The 19692-nt window shown below is 37.5% G+C and overlaps 1 protein-coding gene across 12 annotated transcripts in view; it reads left to right on the top strand.

Moving 5' to 3' along the window:
• The window catches only part of PPP6R3 (protein phosphatase 6 regulatory subunit 3), a 50548-nt gene extending 31232 nt beyond the window's left edge, over positions 1-19316 (top strand). For 9 of the 12 annotated variants that reach the window (XM_041421189.1, XM_041421190.1, XM_041421185.1 and 6 more), the window contains 12 exons: positions 1316-1431; positions 1873-1958; positions 3145-3231; positions 4825-4922; positions 6861-6915; positions 7588-7718; positions 8539-8657; positions 9991-10144; positions 11206-11312; positions 12223-12373; positions 15599-15721; positions 17682-19316. In XM_041421189.1, the coding sequence (XP_041277123.1) occupies positions 1316-1431; positions 1873-1958; positions 3145-3231; positions 4825-4922; positions 6861-6915; positions 7588-7718; positions 8539-8657; positions 9991-10144; positions 11206-11312; positions 12223-12373; positions 15599-15721; positions 17682-17733 (1279 nt within the window). In that variant the 3' untranslated portion in view covers positions 17734-19316. Of the gene's footprint in view, positions 1-1315; positions 1432-1872; positions 1959-3144; positions 3232-4824; positions 4923-6860; positions 6916-7587; positions 7719-8538; positions 8658-9277; positions 9402-9990; positions 10145-11205; positions 11313-12222; positions 12374-15598; positions 15722-17681 lie in introns of those variants that run through there. The other 3 variants (XM_041421193.1, XM_041421194.1, XM_041421196.1) reach the window with 3 other exon arrangements.
• Positions 19317-19692: the final 376 nt, after the last annotated feature.

Genomic DNA, 19692 nt, shown 5'->3' with positions numbered 1-19692 from the left:
CTTTTAGCTTAGCTGTTTCAGGAAATAGGTATTTTTTTAGTCCATTTGTATTCTGTCACTTAATGTTATTTGAAGCAGCTCTAGAAGCTTAAGGGTGACTGCTTTCTGCTGGTAAAAATCGGGCATAGTAAAAGTGGTTTGGTTCACTGGGATTAATAAGCATTTGCTAGCAAAAGATACAGTTGTATTCCAGACTTTCTGGCTAGGCAATGTCAAGTCAGTCTAGTTTGTCAAATAGAAGTGCTCGGGGTCATATCCTGTATTAGAAACTGTAACCTGATAACAGCTATTATCATGTGCTGCTTATTTTGAATGTGCTTGCTACCTAAGCAAGCTGTAAACACTGTGGTAGTTTATTCATGATATCTTGCATAGACATAACATCATTTCAGTTACCTCATATGTTAGAGGATGGTGGAAAATAAAATCATGTGATCTGTGTTTACATAACATAAGGTACTTCATGAGCTGCTGTCACTTTACAAAGATTGCAGTCATGGGAGGTTTTTCTAGCTGGGTGAGAGGGTCTTTCTTGGGTTTTTTTCAAACACAAAACCTTAAACTGATGCAGCAGAAGTTTGGTTGGCTTGCAGCCAAATGGTAGAGAATCAGTTCAAGCTGGACCTCTCATGATCTCTGTTTGGTCAGATTTAGAGTGGTTCCTACTGGCAGTAGGTGTTCAGAGCACTACTCGAACAGGTAATTCCTGTTTCTGCAGAGCAGTTCTATGTGAGTTATTTAAATGGCTTTGTAATTTTAGCTTTGGTAAGCATATAAATGTTGTTCCTAAATTTCAGGAAAGCAATGACCCTAACTTAAATGGGTATGCTACATATAATGCTAAGAAGCCTTGAAATACTAAAGCATACTTAAGAATGCTTTTCCCTTTTGATCATAGGCTGAAAGGTCTGAGGGAATATTTGGTGGTTTTGGGTTTTGCAAAATATTCTCAGCAACAGGAATTTCCTAGAAGCTCTGAATCAGTTGCTAATTCTGTCACTATTTTGCTAATGCATTTTGATTATTTTGTGTGCATTTTGCTTTCTACACACACACAAGCAGTACAAACACTTGTATGTCTTTCTTGGTACTTCATGTTCTTGTTAAGTCTCCTAAACTGGCTCAGTGAGGTCAAACCAGTTGATGCCTTAAATTGTTAAATATTTTTGTGAACCTGTAGTTTTAGGATGCAAGTCTAACTTAAGAGCCCCAGTCCATTGTCTTGTGTACCATCTTGACTCTGGCAGTGTTCTACAACAACATACAGTGTCGGAGTCGCTCCGAGTGCAGCCGATGAACTCTTGGTCTCTTGCAGGGCTGAAGGAGGAAGAAGGCACGGCTACATGGGTCACCTGACAAGGATAGCAAACTGCATTGTGCACAGTACAGATAAGGGGCCAAACAGCACACTAGTCCAGCAGCTCATCAAAGGTATTCATTCATGGTGCTACCTTTATCTTCAGGGCTTTCATTATCAAATGCTGAGGATATTAAGCAAACTTAAATTAGAAGGCAGCTGTTGGATTAAATTAAAAAAGAACTGGATTACTTCCGAAGTATTCAATTTAAAGCAGTCATCCTTAAACAAATGCTTAAGTATTTTCATTGCAAAGAGTGTTAATGCTCCCTGAAATAGATGCAAAGTGGTGCTGTCCTGCTTAATTTGGACTTGTTTTCTAGATGGATTTACATTTATGGGTTTAGGAGGTTGTATATTTATTTATGGGTTTAGGAGGTTTTAGGTCAAGGTTTAGGAGGATGTATATTTTCGTACCAGTATTTTTGGTAGAACAGAAAAAAATATTTGAAAATCAAGTCATGCTTCATTGTCAATAGTTTCTAATTGGTTTGGTGTTTTGTTTCCTGTGCTAGAGCTTCCAGAGGAGGTGAGAGAGCGATGGGAAACATTCTGCACAAGCTCTTTAGGAGAAACCAACAAGAGGAATACAGTGGATCTGGTAAGTAGTGATGGGTAAGGTATGAAAATTGCTGCTGCTTTACTTGGACAGTTTCTTTTTGTAAGCAGCACTGTCAGTCTTCCAAATATAGTGTACTTTTTAGGAGTCCCTCTAGTTGCTGAGTTATGGAGCTGATAATTCTTTAGTTTACTTTTCAACTAAAGCCATATCATTAATATTTGTGCAGGCATAATGCAGACAATCAGCTTGTAATAGCTAACTGGCTCATTACCTAGTGTAGCTAATCCCAGGCAAGGAGGAGGATTTCTTTACCTCTTCAAGGTCATGTCCTTGAAAACTCCACTCTGCTTGAGAGAACAAACTAAAAGTGCAGGAGCTGGTGCTGATTGCTTTCTCTACAGGATGTAAATGACCCAGTAGAAGTTTAACAGAAGACTGCTCCCTGCATTCCGCTGCCTGTGTTACTGACCTTGCTTAAGTAACTTTGCTTACTGTTGTGCACCTGCCACGTTTCTTCTGCATGCAGTTGCAGCAATTAAAACACTTAAGTACAAGAAGTTTGTGTAACCATGTTAAAAATACAGTCTAAGAGCAATCACTTGGAGACTTTAATAAGCAGAGGCAGTTTCTGATGTCAGCAGATGAATTAGTGAATTTTATTTTCCTGACTTCTCCAGGAATGCATGCTTTGCATGTGGCTTCATTAACTTCTGCTAGTGTTCTGTTATTTGGACTATAATTAATTGTTGAAATCACTATTTCAACATAAATATTAACTAGAGCATAATGTTAGCAGGTGTCAATAGAAACAGTAGGAAATTCATCTGAAACTGCAACTTGTGAACAGGGCTAAAAGATGTACAATGTACATAAGGCATTTTTTCTTGAGCCTGTGAATGCAAAGAAGTGTGTAGGGCTTGCAGAAGAATGTAATTTTTCCTCTTGGTAGAAATGATGTCTTGGTTAAGACCAAAAGAAGGATCATGTAAAGAGGAAGAATTTTAGGCTTGTGAAAAATGGCACTAATTGGCTCTTTAGATGCTTAATCATGTGCTTGGAGGTACTTGATGTAAAAACAGTAAAACTTAATTGAAAACTTACTTCCAAATTCTGCAGTTTTCAGTAGGATAGAAAGACAAAGCATTAAAACAATTTATTTTATTTGACTTTGACATCAAAACCAATGCATTATCTACCATGCCAATGACCCAATTTACTTGTCTAGGTTACTACCTGCCATATTCACTCTTCTAGTGATGATGAAATAGACTTTAAAGAAACTGGGTTCTCACAGGATTCTTCTTTACAGCAGGTGAGTTGAATTCTTTTAACAGCTTAAGTTGCTTTTTCTGTAAAAGTAAATTAAGTATTTTTTTAAAAAGCAGTGGGACTTTTATTTTCTCTCACAAACAAATATAAATCTAGAAAATTTAAATGAAAACCTAGGCATGTGTGCATGCACACAACTGTGTCTTACCAGACTCATAAGCATCTCTTTGAATTCTTTTGCTGGTAGTGAAAGAGTGGGAGCCTTGTGGCAGAAGATTACCAATAGATCACTTAGATGGAATCAGATGCTTTAGATGCATTATTTGTCGGGGTTACTAACCAAAATCTTTCAGATCACACTAACAGCTGTGTAGTAACTACCTAATCTAATATTGGCTTTGGTATTTTGTGCATTTTCTGTAGTTTTTATAATAAGTAATTGCTTGTCTAAGTTTGAATTGTGGGGGGTGGCTCAATCTTAAAGAATCTGATGCATATTTATCTGATTAAGTGCTTTTGTACCTATAAGGTGCACCTGTACAAAAACTTCATAAGTTGGGTGCTATCTTTAGCAGCTTTAGTGAGAAAGTAAGATCTTCTAATGTCTCTGTGCTTTTCATGCATCCCCTTAGTGACCTGCTGTGCCTAGGCAATCCCAGCAGTTCCAGGTAGTTAATCTGGAGAAATGCAGATGGTCCAGTGCTGCTTCTTTCAAGTTTGTCTTGCTGTATACCTCCTCCTTTTATATATATTTTCTTTTTCCTTCAATTTTCATAATGCCTTAATCTAAACTTGGGGTTTTTTGATTGTTCTTTTGTTTTCTTTCCATATTCACTTTGTTCAACTTTACCACCATACTGTGTCCCCTCAGCTACCTGGGCAAGAAACCAAGAGTTGACATGACAGCTTAATTTCCTAGAATATCTTAGCATTGGCTGACTTTACACATGGAAATAACATTACTAAAAGTCCCTAGAGGAAGTGTAGTAATTTATAATTTAATTACAGTCCTGGGAAATACGAGACAAGAGCTCTTGTTAGGGATAGATGCTGCCCACATGTACCTTAGTGTATATACCAATCTGCTGGCAGTTGACACTCATCTTTATTTAAAAAACCAGCAGAGTTGTGTCAGTGACACTGCACTGAGATGTAAAATGTTCAATGGTTTCATTCTGCTGATATTTAATAGATGCTGCTGGTGTGTGTGCCTGAGACTGATTTTGCTAGTGATACCTGCATAATAAATATGTAACTGTGCTTTAGTATCTATATATAGTTTACTTTTCTGGTTCTTACTATTTATAACTTCATGTTATTTTGAGCAAAGACAGCTTTTTCTTCTATATAGTGTTCTTTCTCTGTTTATTTGGGGTGCATTTGGAAAGGTGCTGGTTAATGTTAACAGATTTAACTTCTTTATTGAAAGCTGTTAGATTGGCTTTCAAATCAGTTGATGTGAGTAGGGTTGTAGTTGATGCTACCTTTCAAAATTCAGAGGTTAAGACAAATCCTTTTCCTGTCCTTTTATGTTTAGTTTAGATAGACTTTTATTTCTTTGAAGCAAAATGGGCAAATAGATTTTAGAGTATTAGTAGAATCATTATATCACTGTCGTTGATCCTGGGGTTGCCAGGCCTTTTCTGATTATCAGATGCAACAAATGACGTCCAATTTTATTGACCAGTTTGGCTTCAACGATGAGAAGTTTGCTGATCAAGATGACATTGGCAAGTGAGTATAATATTACACTGAGTTGGGCTATAGTCTTGTGAGTTTTCTTTCTGACTGTGTTTTTGACTGTGGTTTTGGTGGTGATAAGTACAAGCATTTACTGATGTGAAGCAGTTGCCAATCAGTCCTGTCCTTTTGTGCCATCTGTGTGCATTGATAGAAGCCTCCCTGAACAGAGGGAAGCAAAAGCTTCTCTTCCTTTTTTTAATCTTGTGGTTGTGCTAATGTTGAGAACACTGTGCTTGTGAACAAAAAACTGAATTATAACACTGCTTTTTAACAGAGTCTTTTTAACAGACAGCTATGGCTCTCTGTTGACCTAATATTGTTTGGGTCACTTTCACTTTCTCTCTGTCTCAAAGTGGATTTTTTCCTCTGTTGATGACCAGATGAATAGTTCTACTTCTGAGTTTTCCTGGAAAGGATGAGAGGAACAGCATGTCTCTGAGTGTACTTTTCTGTAGGGGAGAGTAAGGAAGGGCATTGTAAATCTACTTTTGTTTATAAGGTCGAGGCAGTTAAGACTGATTTCTACAAATAGTGTTAGGTGAAAGATGAGGAAATGAGAGCAGTCTTGGTCAGGTTAAAAATCCCCAAACAAAACAAAAACCAGCACACAACAGAAAACGCCCCTCAGAAAAGCTGGTATATTTCTTTGTAAGTGGATGCATTAAAGGGGAAGGGGGAGAATAGGGGTTCTTGGAGATGGTAAAGTTCATCATTGTTTTTGTAAGATTTCATGGCTTAGGATGCCAGAACATGCAGATAGGAATAAAAAGCATTACTTCAAGATGGTTTTTAGAAGGGTGTTTTTATAATAATCTCAGTGCTCTTCTATAAGACATGTTTAGTGAGTGGTTCTGACTGAAGCTTGTGTCTTCCATCCAAGAAGCATTGCTGCTTTTTTACACCACAGAACCTGCTGAGATTAGAGATTAAGATACGATAGATGAAGTAACACAGGATGCTCCTTAACTTTGTTAGAAGCAAGTGGATTTTGGGAAGGGTAGGAATTGGAATTCCTTTAAGTTCATGCCTTTGGAAGTCTGTTCTCTTGGTAGAAAGAAGATGACTACTTACATAAAGAGGTCTCAAGACTTACGACAGGTACACTGATGATGTACTCATGAGTTGAATTAAGCTGTAGGTGAAGTTACTTTGAAGTTATGTCTTCTGTGCAAGAATGAATCACACTCTTAAGTTACCTGCATAGCATCATGCAGTGATACAGTCACACTCACAGCTTAGATTCCTTCAGACCCCTTACCTATTCCCTACTTTGGAATGCAATGAATATTAGAGGAGGAGTCATGTGTGCTCTCCTGAATGCACTCATGACTAGACAAAGAGCATATGAACTCTTCTGATATGTAAAGATGTGTCAAGCCTAATAGATACTGTTATGCTCAGGAAAATATTTCAGTGATTGGTTAAAAAACTATTTCTGGGGTTTTTTTGTTAAGAAACAGAACTTGATACTATTTTTTATTTGTTCCTTCTTGTTGAAAAGGTCCTTTGATAGAAGGGTGAAATCAGTTAAAATATATAAAAACTGCAGACACAGATATTTGCAGGATTTTGAGGTATATCATGGTAGAGCGTAGTCAGGTTAGGCACCTTTAGGCCTAGGTTTTTTCCAGTGCATAGCAGTACAGTATTTGAGATTTGGGTATATAATTTCAGTTATGCTTGTTGCATACACCTAACTGTAGATGGCAATGTTCTGTGTTTTTGTTAAAAGTATTTAATGGTTAAAAAAAAAATCACAGGAATGACAGGTCTCCTTGGTGTGTAATTTTGAGTGTTTTGTGTTGGAGACTGTCTTTTATCTTCTATGTTTAGATTATTGGAATATAAGAAACCAAACAGAAATTAAATGTCTTTATGTCACAATAGAAAGTCCTGTTTTATTGAGTACATTTCTTTTTTTTCTTGTAGTGTTTCTTTTGATCGGGTTTCAGACATCAACTTTACCCTCAATACAAATGAAAGTGTAAGTATGTGTTCCGCTATTATCAGAAAAATTACTGTCTTTTAAGCTTTGGCATGACTTCAAAGTTTTGGCAGTGGTTATATTTACTCCTTTTATGTGGAAATCACTGGAAAATACTTACCCTGCCTGATTCCCATATAATGAGATTTGCTAATTGGAAGGCACTCTTGTTCTTTCTGATCAGTATTAAGCAGAATTGCTTCTAATTTGTATAACTGGGTTTACGATTGGACTTAGATCTGATTTGTGCATATTGCACACTTGTACTTTATGATTAGAAGCTATTTAAATCTTTAGTAAGATTGTAGTGATAGGAAAGTAAGGACACAGTCTCTGAACCTCAGTATTATTTGTTGGTTGAACTAAAAGGACCCACTATAGAAAATAATGCTGGAGTACTTTGTGCCCTGGTTGTCTGGAAAGCTCTTTGGGGTCACTCCCACATCCCATTTTTAAACATGATAGAAGCTCCTAAGTGTTCTTTGGTCCACTCATCTTGTTAGTAGCCAAGTAAAACAAGCAGCACTGTGTATTTTCCTGACAGGCTTTAAATTAAGACATTCTGGATTTCTGCTGCATTTAGATAAATGCTTAAGATTTTCTTCAGAATAGTCATGTATTTTCAAGATGTTTGCTAAAGTAATATGGATTTTATACTTTTGCTGTATTTAGGGCAATATAGCCTTGTTTGAGGCATGCTGTAAGGAGCGGATACAGCAGTTTGATGATGGTGGCTCTGATGAAGAAGACATTTGGGAAGAAAAACATATTGCATTTGCACCAGAGTCCCAGAGGCGTTCCAGGTGAGAAGGGTGTTTCTTGTCCAAACAGCAGTGTAGTGAGCCTGCAGTAATACACCTGTCCTCTGGTTCAGTGTGTCTGTTAGTACAGACTGTCCAGCATAACTAGGTATTTCCATTCTGTGGAGAAATTAGTGGACATGTGGCTCTAGTGCTTTGTTTTCCAGCCATAATTTGCAGAAGATGCACTTTGGGTTTTGTAGCTTGTTTGTTTTGGTTTTTTTCCCTGCTGTACCTGCAGTAATACACCTGTCCTCTGGTTCAGTGTGTCTGTTAGTACAGACTGTCCAGCATAACTAGGTATTTCCATTCGTGGAGCAATTAGTGGAGATGTGGCTCTAGTGCTTCGTTTTCCAGCCATAATTTGCAGAAGATCCACTTTGGGTTTTGTAGCATGTTTGTTTTGTTTTTTTTCCCTGCTGTGTGTTCTTTCCTTCTGCTTCTAAACTGGCCCTGCTGTCCTTGCTTTGGACAAGGCAGCCCAACTCCACACCTCTGTTAGACCTTGCTGTCCTCACAGTACCAGTATGGCTGTGAACAAAGGAAAATGCATTGAGTGGAAGGAGCATCTAGTCCCCAAAACTCAGGGGTGTGCAGCCTCCCTCAAAATCTTCTGAAAGCCTCTTCATGTGATCAAGTGCAAAATCTTAAACCTTGTTTCTTTGAGCGGTAAATGAGGGGATTACTTAGAGCTGAAAATTATACCTCAAGTAATCTGTCAGAAATAATTGTAATTCTCTCTAGCCTGAAAATCTGCAGTATTGCATTGTGTTCAGGGTGTTATACTAAAACCAGAATGTCAACTCTCTCTTTGCATTTGAAGCTCGGGCAGTACAGACAGTGAAGAAAGTACAGATTCTGAAGAAGAGGATGGAACTAAACAGGACTTGTTCGAATCCCACACCAATACAGAGGACAAAATGGAAGTAGACTTAAGTGAACGTACGTAGCTTTTTTCCCTGGTGCTTTGGGTTATAGGCAATTGCTAGATCTAGCAGCCTGATTTTGTATGAGTTTCCTTGTTGACTGCTTTTATTCCAACTGTCTTAGTCTTTCCCATTTGCCACAGAGCATGCACATATTGGGAAGTTTGAATTCCTTACATGTCTTAAATTACTTATTGTCTCTAAAATTCGTGATTCTACTCTTCAAGAGTTAAAAAAGGAGGAGTAGTCAGAAAGGGGAGGATTAAATGCTCATTGATAAATACTGAGTGCCTACAAAAACCTGATATGTTACTATCCAAACCCAAAAGATTAGTATTTTTATTGGAAGCCCTTCAGACCAGCTTTTTGTCTAACAATGCTCTTTTAGAAGACTTCCTACAGAAGCTCAGTGAACTTGCATTGTTCTGGTTTCAAGTGTGAGTGAAAGATACACATCAGGAGACTCATATGTGGAATCTTAACTGATGTAATAGGTTGAAAAGTTTTCACATTCAAGTCAGACTAAACTGGCTTTTGGTAAACTGGCAATGTCTGTAAGTAAAAGCCCTGTGTTTATCTAGACTGTAAGGAATTAAATTAGAAGGAAAAGTTAAGGGTTTTCTTTTCTTTTGTCAGATTGGTGTCGTTGGCATCTGTGTGTCAAACAAGTTTTGATCCATGTGGGTCTCCTCCCATATCTGCCTGGGTTGGAATTTCTAATTGCTAGTCAGAGCTTCCTTTTCAGCCTGTTTTTTTGTATGTAAGTGTTAATGAAAAACATGTTTCCCTTGGGTAGGTGAAGTTTTTTGAATTGACCTATCCTAAATTAGATGCTATTCACAGTTGCTCCCAAATTTACAATATCAATAAATATTTTAAGTTGTAAAAAGCCTTAAACTTTTCTGAAATTTAGCAGTGGTGTTAGTGCATGAGAAATTATTTGAAAAAACTAAAAAAGGGATAAAAACGTTTGTGATTTTCATTATTGTAGAAATTAGTATGAAAAATGGTAACAAATATTGAGGTTAATTTAAAGGATAAAGCAGTATGTACTTGTGATTTAATATGTTTTATTAGTTTTGTTCTTCAGATAAACTTTTTTTTTTTTTTAGCAGAGTACTCTGAATTACTGATCTTAAAATTCTGCCTTACTAGCAGAATTTTCCTTTTAGGGAATACATTAATTTTTTAACAGGATGTACAGGATTTTTCTGCATGTGCTTTCAAGTGTAGTTATGAATCTTGCTTCTCTTTATGAAATGTACATAGAGGGAATCAGTGTTAGGCATATGTACACTCATGTTCTTTATAGAAACTTGTTCCTAATGACTCTGGTGTTGGTTTTCCAGCACCTAACTGGTCAGCAAACTTTGATGTTCCCATGGAGACTGCACATGGTGCCAGTCTGGATTCTGTTGGCTCTGCTGTGTGGAGTACTGAAGCAACTGTGCCAGCTAAAGAAACTGGCTGGGCTTCCTTTTCTGACTTCACATCCTCTTTGAGGTAAGAATGTCAGTTACTCAGGGTGAGTTTCCTTTTCTTGGGGTGTCCATCTCTACACAAGCCTGTGTTGCTGGTGTATGTGAAGTGTCTGAAGAGCGTTGTGTGTTGCAGCAGCATGTGTCTGTATGATCTCCCTTTCCAGGGTGGGTGGGTACTAGTGTTGTGGGTTTTTTAAAATTTTGTATTGTTATGCAGCTGTGATAACTAGGTTAAGTAGTTCTGCATGATTTTGCGAACACCCAAGATAATGCTGTTCTTTTTTGGATTGAACTTTACACTCTACTGAAGTCTTGTGTATGTACCTAAATAAATAGATGTAAATTTTGAGTTGCCAAATACTGGCAGTCAAGAACTAATTCCTTCTCATATTGGAAGACTTTGCTTTTATATATTTGGCTTTTGACTTTCTGTCTGGGCATTAAAACAGCTCAGATATAAAAGTATGATTTTTTTTCCCAACTTAAAACTGTGTTGTTTCATGATTGTGGCAGGTAAATAGATAATCAAAATAAGAAAGTGAAGACTTGAAGTTGCCACATTACTGGATAGAAGAGACATTCTGTAAATGGTGATATGTTTTTCAAGTGGCCAAATCTTGTCATCTGAGTTCCTTTAAAATGAAAAACTTGTAGCTGTACTGTATATAAAATAAAGTAGTGAAATCACTTTTTTAGTGGTTCATGACTCCATTGGCAGTCTCAACAGAGAACTGTCAAATTGGAAAAATGCATTTAGCAAAACAGTTAAAAATACTTGGAGACACTGCAAGGAGCTGGTAATACCTGTATGCCTTAGTTACCAGGGATATGTCCACTCGTGCTTGTAATATTACAAAATCAAGTGAAAAGAAGATTACCATCTTAACACTCTCAGCTCAGTTCTGTTGCATTTTGCATTACTAAACTTCTATTTAGCACTTCCAGCACTCTTAGAGGAAACTTGCTTAATTCAGTTCCAATGGTTCTAGACCTTACAGCTTTCATAGAGAACTAATACTGTTTTAAGAACATTTTATTTTGCTATTCAGAAATGTGTCTAAAGTTCTTTTATTCTACTTGAAGCTCAAAAGACTCCTTAAGAAGTAATTCTCCTGTGGAAATGGAAACAAACACAGATCCAGGTGATCCCTTGAGTGCAAATGCAACTACTCTTACAACACAACTGGAGAGTAAGTAAAGTGCACTGCATTTCCAAATGCTAATGTCATGACTGTAGGAGTTGTACATAAGAAAAATCTCCATGGACTTTAAAATTTTAGGTTTAGACTCCCCTCTGGCTCTGCTGCTGTTCTGGCAGTTATTAAAAGTGACTTTTCAAAGAATTTATGAACTATTTAAAATAGTTTCCAGTCTAAAACAAGAGCCAGTGTTACTGATCCCTCTAAAAAGTTTGCACATCATGATCAGAAAAGCATTACAAAGAAACTAAGTTTGTAAATTTGTTTTGTTAGAGAATCTTCTCACTTGTGTCAGCATTTAGCTCAGCTGATGCCCAAAAAGAATGGTAGCCTCCAGTCTTGACCTGTGTGGCAATAGGCCAGTAACCTCAATGTGTTCAAATTTCTCCTTCCTGCTTATTCCTTTCTAAAGCTGCCTTCACTATGCATGCCCTAATTGTTTGTTCCACGTGTCTGAAATGATAAAAGGACAAAAATATTTTGATGAGCTTTTTTTGTGTCTGTCATTACCAGAGAGAGCAAGAAGTGCAGGTGAGAAATCCAGGCACACTGGACATCCCAAAGATTTGTCAGTACTCAGAAGCTTAAAGTCAGATTTGACTGTACAGAAAAATAGTTGGTCACCATAATCCTACTAAGGTCTTGTTTAGGCAAAGCTGTTGCAGTAAGCACTGTCAGTCAAAATGAAAAAAGCTACACACTGTGGCTTTTCCTTAAACCAGCTGTAAGTAATAGTCATGCTCTCTATGCAGCACTTGCAGAAAGGTGACATTCTCTGTAAGGAAGAATTCAAGAAGTGTGCAAAGCTGCCAAAATACCATTCTTGATATATTGGCTTATGTGCTTGCGCATGAAATAGAAACATAACCAGCCATATGCTAAATTGTTTCTATTCCTACAGCCCCAGGAAGTGTTGCTATGGAGGCCAGCTCAGATGGGGAGGATGATGTGGAAAATGCAGACAAGGTAACCGAGACAGTCATGAATGGCAGCATGAAGGAGACACTGAGCCTAACTGTAGATGCTAAAACTGAAACCGCCGTTTTCAAAAGGTAAGAATGCCTGTTTGTCTTCCCATCATGTAAATAGAGCACTGTTGATGGAACACTGTATCATCAAAGAGAGTTTAGGTGATAATTCCTGAGGCATACTAGAAACCTTTCCAAGTAATTGTTTTGAAATTTGACTTCTAGTTAGTTACTGTAACATGCGACTTTACTTATCAAGCCTTAGTTTCAGTGCAAGGTTATTAGCAGGGGACTGACTCAGCTTTTGTCCCTGTTGCACATTATTCTGCATTTTTCATGTACAGTTCTTTTAACATTGCGCGTCAAAACTAAGCTTTTAAATTTTGCACGGAATTCTTAGATTTGGATTGGAATTTCATTCTTCTCATCCAGGAGGATGGAAGGCAGAAGTTGAGGGCCAGCCAGGCACTGCTTTTGAGTGTAGCTCAGCAGACACTTGGGGTGATCATTGTAGGTGGTATGCACAATGGTGTTAAATCTGTTCTGGACTACAGGTGGCATATGGAATTCTAGAATAACTGGAAGAAGAACTTCTTAATTTTGCTGTCTTCTGATACAAAGATTCAGGAATAAGTGTCTTACAACATGGTCAAGTTGTATATTACATCAACACTGTGGTCCTTTTATGAGAATAAAGCACATTTCAGTGTTGTCTACTCCATCTCATCTACTAAGATGTTGTGATCTCAGATTTAATGATGAAGTGCTTTTTGTTTAGTATCAAATATATATGTAGGGAAACAGAGGCTACAAACAGTATGACATGCAAAAAAATTTTGCCTTTATTGAGGCTGATGTTTTCTGGCTCCACCCTGATGCTGACAAATTGGAACACACTGCTAGAGCATTTCAACATGCAGCCCTCTTCTCGTTCTTCTAGAACAACTTCCTAGTATCTGTCCCTGTTCTAGCTTTAAATGCTAACAAGAAATTGTCAGTATGTCTTGGAAATCGCTTAAAAAAACCAACCCCAAGTCAATTCCAGTATAAGAAACTTTCCCAGTGTTACTCCTTACACTGCTGGTTGTTTAAATTAATTTTCTTCATTAGGAGAAGTGGTAGGAGATAATTCCTGAGCTATCCAAAATGAATAGCCCTTGAAAACCAAACAGCTTTCCGTCACTTTGATTCCATCCTTTCGGTTATCTGAGTGACTCAACTTCTGTTGGTTTTTCAGCTCAGAGGAGGGAAAATTTGTGACTGCACAGTGCTTCTAAATCAAATGGCATTCATACAGGAATGAACCACAGTACTTCAGAGAGGTGTTGGGACTCCTTGCAGATCAATGTCACGTGAAGCCATCCATAGTGCATTGCTGATGTAGTAAATGATGTGTCTGCTCTCCAGTTTGCTGTCTTTTGCACAATGCTTTTACATGGTCTTCACTCTTAGATGTTCACAAATTTGGGTTAGTTATCCATGGTGTCTTTAAACTTCTACTTAAACTAGTTTAGCTCACATGCACTTTAAGGTTGTGTGACTTGTGATACTGGTGCAAAAACTAACATGAGGAGGCAGCATCTGGTGATAGTTCCTGCCTCCTTTCATGGAATTACCTGCTAGACCTGTAGTTAAAAGGAAATAAAGGTGCAAAGGAAGCAGTATAATAGTATTGCCCCAGTCAGAAGGGACCTTGAAAGTTTATCTGGTCCAATCTTTTATGGGAAACAGAGCCCAGATGAGTTTACACAGCACTCTGGCCTATTGTGTATTGAAAACGTATTGGATCTTGATTTGGAAGGTAAATGTCAGAGGAACATACAAGGGGGCTCAAAGATGAGGTCTTAAATGCAGAGACTGTTCTACTCTGATAGACCTGTGCAGCTTCATATGGAGTCAATGCTCAAGTAGCATTTTTTTAAACCAGCTTGCTGGGGAAAGGTCTAAAGTAAGGGACAGTTAGAGTAGTGAGGGGAAGTCCTACTCTGGCCTGTTTGCCTTTCAAAATGGATGCTTTCAGACTTCAGCTTTATCTAGGTTTCTGTCAATAGAAAATTGATGGTGCTGAAGTCAACATTGAGGGGATTTATAAGTGCGGTAGTTAATTTGTGGAAAGCTGCAAAGGACAAAAATGTGATTTCTAAACTTAGTTTAGAGTGGAGAACAAGTAGGAAGAATGCCAGCAGAGACTGCGTCTTTAAAAAACAAAAAAACTTAGGACATCACTTTCAATGGTGATTGTGACAAGTATTTTATTTGGAAGGAATGCTAAGAGTATCAAGGCAAATGAGATGGGGAGATTAGATGGGGAAAACTTCATGAGAGATTGCAATGCAAAAGACAGTATTTTTGCAGGCTCTGCAGGATAGAAGGAGAAAAGAGAAGGATTCATTGAAATTTAAAGGATCCATGGAAAGGAGAACTGTGAGAATAGGAAGAAAACCAGCAGAGGAGATTGGCACTTCTTGAATAAATAGATTTGTTGCTACAGAGGTATAAGATTGATGTTTGTCTACTTCAGAGCTACTTTATAACTATCTCTTGCAGGTATATATGCTCAAATTTGTATTTTAGTTCGCTCATAATGGTGTGATTGAGGTGGAAGAGGGTGGAATAGAGAGGCAGAAAAGTTTGGGTTTAGAGGCGAACCAGAAGATTTGTTCACTAATGACTTTTGAGGCTGCCTGATTACATGGTACTGTCTTACATAGTGAGTGCACAGCTTTATCGCTGAACTTTGTTTGCTTTTGTCTACAAGAGGAAGTTTGTGAAGTACGGCTGCAGTCTTTGTACCCCACACATGGCATTCACTGTGGAGTTACTAGGGAGTTTATTATGTAAAATAGTGATGAGTTAATGATTTTGCTGGTATGTTTCATGGACAGACTTTATTAATGCCGGTTTCTGAGGGAATCTTGAATTTCTTTTATACTTTCTTCCATTCTTGCATTCTTCTGGCTTCAGAGTGTTGAAATCCTATCGGTATGTATAGTAAAGGCTCGTGATTGTTACCACTTCAGGCATCACATACATTCCTTTTTTCCTTTCTGGTCTTATTTGCAATCACTGTGTTTCCTGCCCTTTTATCCGGTCAAGTTTTAATGGATGTAAACACCAGTGCATCATTAGGTGTTCGTGAAGTCTAGAGCCATGTGCTTGATCTTCATATTGCAGTCATAACTTAAAATCCATTTGCATGTGAAATATGGACCCGTCTCAGTTTTCTCCTGTTGCCTGAAATTCCCTATAAATAAACTTCAACGTTAAATACATTAAATAAGGACTTGCTTTTGTTTTGTTTTGTTTAAGTGAGGAAGGAAAATTGACTACCTCGCAGGATCCTTCTTGTAAATATGTAGTAGAAGAGAATACAGAGGTTGCAGAAGAGGTCCCTTCAGGTCTTCAGCCTACTAACAGCAGTCCAGAACAGAGGTAACTGTATTCAAGGATGCTTTCAATTCTCTAAATAGCAGTTTGTGTGCTTTTCTAATAGGATTGATCTAAAGAGATTGAGTTTAGCTCAGTCTAAAAATGTGCTTGCTTTTATATTGTTAAATTCTCACAAGTTGAATTTTCAGTTGTTTCTAAGACTCTTGAGTCATCAAAGGTGTGTTTTTCTTGCGGGGAGTTGTAAATATCCCCATTCTGTTTTGTGACAATGTTACAAGTTAGAATAGTGAATGGATGCACAGAGCTCTACTGCATGTTCTGATTGTACTCTGTATAGATTAAAGAGATGTAAGCATGTTTGACAAATTTAGATTCTGGTTTTTAAGACTTGTTTATGAGCCAGTATTTAACTAGCTCCTTTCTTCTTCAGCTCTGCATGAATCGCAAAATTGATCAAGAAGGGGATTCTAATCAGAAAAAACAACCCTGTATACTTCAAGTGGGAAACCCAAAAACTCTTCCATAGTGTCTCCTAGAGATGCTGTCTTTATCACTATGACAGTATTTTTTAACATTGATAAGCATTACATTGTAGGGAAAAAGTCCTTGGGTACTAGGTGATTATCTTTTGAGCAAAGATGTTTGTCTGAACCAACAGAGGGTTCTCAGAGCTAGCAGTTTGCTAGATTGCCTTTAGGTTGTGGAAAATCTCAAGGACCTCCTTCCACTTAATCCTGCTGACTTCAGCAAAGCTCAGAACTTTCTCTAAAGGTGGCTGTTGCAGTAGATCCTCATAAGCACAGGATAGATACCAAGATAAACCTAATGGTGCTTTTGGGGCTCCATGTATGTATGACTAGTGGAAGGAGTCCCCTAGGTAGGTCTCTGGCTGGTGGATAGCAGGAGTAATCTTGGCTAGGAGCCCTTTACTTTTTTCTAGTTAATAAGTGAGCGATGGTTGTGCAGACTGTCACACTTCCTGTCCATGCAGCATTTGTTTCTTACCTTCCAGGTTTCTCTAAAAAGTATTTGCTTTTGTCTAGTGCTGTCTGTCTTTTCTCTAATGTTTACATATGTTTTTTAAAAAGTGTTTTTGGAGCTTAGCAGCCAAAGACTTAGCTAGGGGGCTTCTGCTGGTCATGTGCATGTAGAGCACGGACCCCAGAGTGGCTTCTCTGTGATGTCCACCATCAGAGAACAGGAGTTACAGGTAACTTTCCTCATCTGTAGTTTGAAGCAGTATTTGCATTCTTTTAGAGAATCTTCAAATGTATTCCATATACTTGCACTGAATGGAAGTTGAGATTTTTTTTTGCCTCTGTTGCTTGCATATTTTTGATGTCCTCATGTATTAGTTTGATCTCTGTGTGCCAGTCCAGAGGAACTGAGCGCATGTTTACACTAAACTTTTATCTAGAAATGTGTCTACTGCTACTGTTTTCACTCTTGTAGGTTTGCTGTCCATTTTCCTCCATGCTTCATGAGCGTTTCATCCTAATGGACTGACATTCAAAGTGTTTGTGAAAGGCTGTTTGTAGATTAGATTGATAACTAAAACAATTTTTTAAGATGCTGTTGTTTTTTCCTGTTGTGTCTTAGCTGCTGGCATTCCAATGCAATCTTAAATACTCCTGGTATCATATTTTGCCTCAGAATAAGATTGGGATAAGTATCAGAAATGTGCTCTTTATTAGTAATTCTGAGATACCACATCTCTGGAGATCACTTATTGTATCAGTTAATGAAAACCACACATTCTTCAGTGCTGTGCTCAGTTAATTGAGTGCTGTGCCTAATTAGGAAATTAGGACTCCAGAAATGCAGGACTGCAGAAGATAATTGGGATGAGCATGTTATTAGCACACAAGTTTCCTTCCTTGACTTGACGGGTTTTGCTACACAGGATCCAGGATTGTCAGTATTTGATTTAGTTTTTATTGCACCTACTTGAATTTGCCTTGATCTTTTTTGTATACTTACATCTCTTTTTTTGGCCTCTTAGGACTGATCAACACACCCATTTAGGAGAGGCATCTGTTAATGGCCCTGTATGATATGTGGTGTCTACTGCCTTGGCTGAAGAGAAAGAACTGATGTCCAGGTGTTCGAGTGTTTCTTGAGGATATCATCTAGACCCTGTTGAAGCCAGTCACTGCTGCACTAATTTCGCAAGGAATCAGGACCAGCAACATTTATATTCTAGATTTTAAGACATTGTACAGAAATTCATAAGTGTAAAAATATTGCACATTGAGAAATACCAATAATTTTTGCGTATGTTTATATTGTATTGTTCTAAATTACGGGGGGCCTGTGAAATAAGATCTTGCTACCCATGTAATGATGACAGTAGTGTTACTATAGTTAAAATGGCTGTAAGAATAGTTTTATAAAAAAGTGAATACAAAAATCTAATGTATTTGAGACATAACTATTTGACGATTAGTGTGACCAAAGTATTTAGCAGTTTTCTTACATTTTTCACCTTGTAAAAAAGAAAAAGAAAATTCATGTTTTTTCTGAAACTGAAATGCCCTATAAATGTTATTTTGGTTGGTTTAGCTTACAAAAGTGATTTAAATAAGAATTTTTTGGTGTTCAACATTTTACAACAGGTTTTTTAATTGGTAATTGTTTTCTGTATTGTTCTAAACAGATCAAAAAATGTAAGTCTATTGGTAGAGATTTTAAGTATTTATTGCAACAGCTTAGTTGACAAATTGATGTTACTGTAAAGCCATATGTTCTGTTAAGTCTAGTTTGCTTGAAACAATACCTTCCAGGTGAAACACTAGAATATTTGGAGTGCACATGGCTTGTTGTGTTTAAGTGGTTCACCTGCCTTTAAACAGTTCACCAAGATTTAGTTTAATACCAAGCATTATACAATGGAACATTTCAGAACAATCTGCGTATTTAAAACGCTATAATCCTTTTAGACAAGTCAAGTAAAAGAAATGCTCATGCTGCTAATGTAATTACAGTACCTGCATTTTAAAAGTAAATAGTGTTTTTAATACAAATTTTGGCAGCAGAGCATGTTAATTGGTAATTTCACTGTACTGATCTGTGTGAGGCTTTCATTTGTATGTTCTGAACCAGTTTTTTCACAGCTGGTTTGTGTATATATATAGTGATTATGGAAACTAATTCTGTGTAATTTATAATTTTCTATGTCAGTGTAAAATTCCAACAGCCTTCTCAAACAAACAGAAGCAATATACTGTATATTGCCACATTGTCTGGTGAAAGGGTTAAAATACTCCTGCACTTTTAGACGCAAAACCATTTTTGTTTCTGTAGTAGTCATACTCATTTATTTTTTACATCATTTGTTTTCCTGACCAGTATTTAAAGCCAAAAGGATATTCAAAACAATGGCCAATGATTTATTTTAGAAGGCGTCCCAAACAACGTGCCTAAACATTACATTGCGTACAGAAATAAAAAACCCACATGTATGTCACTGCCCTTATTGCTTTCTCTTTTGCATTTTTGGCAAGGTTCAGTGCACTTGTCCTGGGAAGTTTTTGCAAAGTGATCAGTTGCGTGAAAATGAAGGGGTAAAATCACAATATCATAAGTGGAATTGGTAACTATGGTTGCCCTTTTATTTGTACTTTATAAATTATGGAATCCAGGCCGTTTCTAAATTTTCTTTATCAGTTCAGAATTACTTTCAGATCAGCTTGACCAAAATCATTTTGTGTGTTACCTTTAAGGTTGGCGGATCTCCTCTTGTCACTTTGATCTGTCACCGAACAAGTAGCTTTGGAAACAAAACTGCTTATTTTGACACATGAATTGGAGTCAAGCAGAAATTCCAAATACAGGCAAGCAGCAAGTCGCTTTGTGTAAGTTTGATGCTTGTAAGGAGAAAAACTTGTGTCCTTTCCAGTGGAACTACTTGCCCCTTGCTGAAAAGTTGATTTATTTAGCTCTGTAGCCATGAAGCCTGGAGAACACAGTAGATGAAGTTGAATCTGGGCCCTGTTGCCTTCAGTTCAGCAGTC

This window comes from Onychostruthus taczanowskii, unplaced genomic scaffold (genome assembly GCF_017590055.1).
Source record: "Onychostruthus taczanowskii isolate IOZ18803 unplaced genomic scaffold, ASM1759005v1 scaffold69, whole genome shotgun sequence".
NCBI lineage: Eukaryota > Metazoa > Chordata > Aves > Passeriformes > Passeridae > Onychostruthus > Onychostruthus taczanowskii.
Note: the sequence above shows the minus strand (reverse complement) of the source record. Positions and strands in the feature narration are given on the sequence as shown.